The sequence below is a fragment of the Zingiber officinale genome, chromosome 5A (assembly GCF_018446385.1).
Source record: "Zingiber officinale cultivar Zhangliang chromosome 5A, Zo_v1.1, whole genome shotgun sequence".
Lineage (NCBI taxonomy): Eukaryota > Viridiplantae > Streptophyta > Magnoliopsida > Zingiberales > Zingiberaceae > Zingiber > Zingiber officinale.
This window is the reverse complement of record NC_055994.1, coordinates 90,989,051-90,992,743: the sequence shown is the minus strand read 5'-3', so window position 1 is coordinate 90,992,743 and position 3,693 is coordinate 90,989,051. Positions and strand designations below refer to the sequence as shown.

The 3,693-nt window shown below is 40.5% G+C and overlaps 2 protein-coding genes across 2 annotated transcripts; both read left to right on the top strand.

Moving 5' to 3' along the window:
- Positions 1-486: 486 nt before the first annotated feature.
- Positions 487-1,339, top strand: LOC121979791 (U-box domain-containing protein 4-like). The gene is made up of 2 exons (XM_042531785.1): positions 487-558; positions 623-1,339. The coding sequence occupies exons 1-2, from the start codon at positions 487-489 to the stop codon at positions 1,337-1,339; spliced, it is 789 nt and encodes a 262-aa protein (XP_042387719.1).
- A 1,168-nt stretch (positions 1,340-2,507) lies between these two features.
- Positions 2,508-3,450, top strand: LOC121979790 (probable UDP-N-acetylglucosamine--peptide N-acetylglucosaminyltransferase SEC). The gene is made up of 5 exons (XM_042531784.1): positions 2,508-2,513; positions 2,861-2,909; positions 3,040-3,149; positions 3,243-3,296; positions 3,379-3,450. The coding sequence occupies exons 1-5, from the start codon at positions 2,508-2,510 to the stop codon at positions 3,448-3,450; spliced, it is 291 nt and encodes a 96-aa protein (XP_042387718.1).
- Positions 3,451-3,693: the final 243 nt, after the last annotated feature.

Here is a 3,693-nt window from a genome sequence, read left to right as displayed (position 1 = left end):
GCCGGGAACCCTCTGGGGCGCCCTCAGCAGTAAAATTGACCAGATCGAGTTTTGACTCGATCTGAACGTTGGGGGATAAGTTTTATCCCCCCAGGGCGCCCGGAACCCTTCCAGGCGCCTCGACCAAGGCTATAAATATAGCCTTGGTCCAGAAGCTTTTTAATGAACTCTGAATTGTAATTCCAAACACTTGTGCGCTTCTGTTCTAGTTTAGCTTCTGTTTTTTGCGCTACATTGCTGTAAGAGGCTTCTCCGCCTGAAGAAGATCGATATTGGGCTTAATCTTCCTTGGATTAACAACCACATCGGTTGTAACCAAGTAAACCTTTTGTGCCTCGTCTTTTTCTTTATGCTTTTAATTTATCAGCTTACTTTATTTATGCAAGTGTTAGCTTAAAGAGTTCGAGGAGGGTTTGTGTTTTTGTGTTTGTAGGATATCCAACCCCCTCCTAGCCGGCCGCAACGGTCCTACAAATTGGTTGTGAAATGGAGCAGTATGAGGTTTTGGAGCAGATAGGGAAAGGTGCATTTGGGTCAGCTCTACCGGTGAAGCATAAGGTCGAGAACAAGAGGGCGTCCTTTTGTCTCCGAAAACCTAACCGACTCACTCGTCGATTTCAAGCTACGGGAGCTTGCCTCCATCGGAGCGGGACCTTCTCGCTCTGCCAATTCCAGCACCGAGCACGAGGAGCTTCTCGAAATCTCCTGGGGCTTCTCTGACTGCTCCAGCTTTGGCTCCGACATCTCCGGTGAGCTCCAGAGGCTGGCCTCCTTTTCCATATCTGAGGTGTCGCGGAGCGTTGTGGCATCCAACGTCGAAGGTTTCGAGGAATCCGGGCTCAGCACGTCGTCGGAGAGCCTAGAGTACGCGTCGGTGGAGGGCGTCGAGCCGGTGGTGCGCGCTTACGTGGAGCGTCTGAGGTCGGTGTCGGTGGAGGCGAAGCGGGAGGCTGCGGCGAGGATCTGGCTCCTGGCGAAGCACCGGTCGGATTTTCGGTCGCTGATCGGGGCGTCGGGGGCGATCTCGGCCCTAGTCCCATTGCTGCGCAGCACGGATCCGGCTGCGCAAGAGAATGCGGCGACGACGCTGCTTAACCTTTCGCTGGAGGAGGCCAACAAGAGGCACATAGCGGCGGCGGGCACGATCAAGCCGCTGGTGTACGCCCTGCGGACAGGGACAACCTCTGCGAAGCAGAACGCTGCGTGCGCGTTGCTGAACATTTCGATGATCGAGGAGAATCGGGCAACGATAGGAGCATGTGGAGCGATCCCACCGTTTGCTTGCTACCTCATCTATATAGAAAAAAAGTCAATAGCCATCTTGTTTATATGCTCGTAATAGCATGTGTTCTGTATAGTGTTTTCATGCTATTTATTCATTTTGTTTATCTTTGCCACTATTGCAGATGGAGCTAATTTCAAAAGTAAGAAGCCCATTTATTGTGGATTATAAAGATTCCTGGGTTGAAAAGGTTTCTAAAAGTTTACTTCCCCTTGATTTATTATGATAAGTTTCTTTTCTGTTTTAGCATTTAGATTGTAAATGGATGTTTTATGACTGCATGTTATATGTATTAGAACTCTAGTTATTTAATCCATGTTTATTCATTCAGTCAATATTCTATGATTTCTTAAACTAGCATTGTTCTTGCAACTGAAAAGATATTTTACATGCACTCTTTGATTAATAACTATATTGGTTATAGGAGCAGAGTGAAGAGCTTGCGCATACTTTTGTGGACTAGATTGACTCTGAGAATAGCTGCCTAGGCTATATGGTTTCAGGGTCTAAAGCTAATAGTGCTTCAATTCATCAAAGTGTTGTTATAAATAGCAGTAGAGTTGTCCATGCCCAAGAGTTTGATGTTTCAGTAACAATGTTGAATATTGTATGTAGTTCAACGCATTTTGTCAAAATTTTTCTTTCCATAATTAGTGAATGAGTTAATAAATTGCTCTCTTCTTAGTATTTTTGTTAATTTGGTTCTTCACAGGCAATCATTCTCTACCATATCCATGAGTATGCACATTCATTATCTGTTCTCAAAAAGCTGTTCCAGAATATCGAGCCAATTAAAGAGGTATGCCTTAATTTAATCATCTTATGAGTTATTGATAAGATGATTCTTTTTATTCTGCCTTGCTATTTTTTCCTATGCAGCAAATAGCTCTCCGTGATGCCTTCTGCTAAGGTCAACTGCATCTCGTCAATTTGTAGACGTGTATCTCATCTTCTATGGATGTAAACACTAAGCAATGTGATGTTTCTTTTCTGTTTAACATGAAATCTAATAAGTTGTATGTATCTTTTTTTTAAATATTTTCTAGACATAAAGGAAAAATTATGGAAGCAGTTCCAAAGATAAGAGGAAGGCCAAGAAGTTGTAGCCCTCGGCCTAGGTAATGATTTTTTATGTCAATCAGAATTGACATTTTACAATTTTTTTTTGGAAGTTGTAGCCCTCAAATTTGTTCTATTTTAATTGAAATCTCATTGCTTCCCAAAGATGACAGTGATCCAATGATTCTTTGTTGGGTTTGATATGAAAGAAGAAATTACATACTTGGTATCCACACTTCTACTTTTTGTGTGAAGACTTTTACACTGTTTGTCTTTAGGTCTCCTTAATAGTTGCAACTAAGGGTTTGATGTTGTTTCTCCATGTCAAAATGTATTAATTGGCTGCTATATGAAACATGTCTATTTTTTCCTCTAATTATTTCTATTTTAACTAATATCTTACTCATTTTTAAAGTACATGATGATTTGTTGTTGACTTGCATACAATAGAAGAGAAGTTTATTTACTATGTGTAGTTCTTGTTTGTGTGAACTCTTAATCATTTTCTATTTATTTTAGGTTCTTCATAACATTGCTATTGCAGAATACTTTCACTGGAATATGCTACGTAATTCAATAACTCCTATTTTTCCACTGGACTGTTAATCTCTTTTTGATTTTGTGGATAACTTTGCAGTAAACTATGCTCTGAAGAGAGTTTATTATGTCAACTATGCATTGAGGATATCTGGACGCAGGAAACCTTGCTGGCATCTATTATGAACAAAGTCAACTTGACATGACAATTCTGCATTACAAGCAAGCTATCAACTGTGATTCTACCTTTATTGAAGCTTACAATAATCTGGTAAGTTGATAATGATCTAATATGTCAAAATGTGGTATCCTTCTTGATGGTGAGCCAGGTTAGTTAATGATCGACTTTCTTGCACATTAAAAGGGGAATGCTCTCAAAGACGCTGGGCATGTGGAAGAGGCTATCAACTTCTATAGGGTGACTTTTTAATTTGGATATTTTTATTCTCTTAAGTTTTTTTTCCTTGTTGAATAACTTCATTTTAATAATTTTTCCCAAGTCATGCCTTGCTTTACAACCTAACCATCCACAAGCATTGTCAAGCCTTGGCAACATATACAAGGACTGGTAAGCTTTAGAAATGTTTGATGACAACTATGCGGATAGTTTATTTTTGTTCCTTAATGAAACTTCTCTTCATGCAGCAACATGATGAGTGTTGCTGTATCATTCTATAAGGCAACTTTAGCAGTTACAACAGGGATATCTGCGCCCTTCAACAACTTGGCTATTATATACAAGCAACAGGTAGAGTACTATATCTGCCTTTTTCATCGCTAGTTTGAGAGTTACTGCATATTGCCTCATTTAATGG

Excerpts from the sequence above, each read along its gene's own strand:
- LOC121979790 (XM_042531784.1), top strand. Across the intron at positions 2,910-3,039 it reads CTTTCACTGGAATATGCTAC|GAAACCTTGCTGGCATCTAT; the intron begins GTAATTCAATAA and ends ATCTGGACGCAG. Across the intron at positions 3,297-3,378 it reads AGGCTATCAACTTCTATAGG|TCATGCCTTGCTTTACAACC; the intron begins GTGACTTTTTAA and ends ATTTTTCCCAAG.
- LOC121979791 (XM_042531785.1), top strand. The coding sequence starts at position 487 with ATGGAGCAGTATGAGGTTTTGGAGCAGATAGGGAAAGGTGCATTTGGG. Across the intron at positions 559-622 it reads CTCTACCGGTGAAGCATAAG|CTACGGGAGCTTGCCTCCAT; the intron begins GTCGAGAACAAG and ends GTCGATTTCAAG.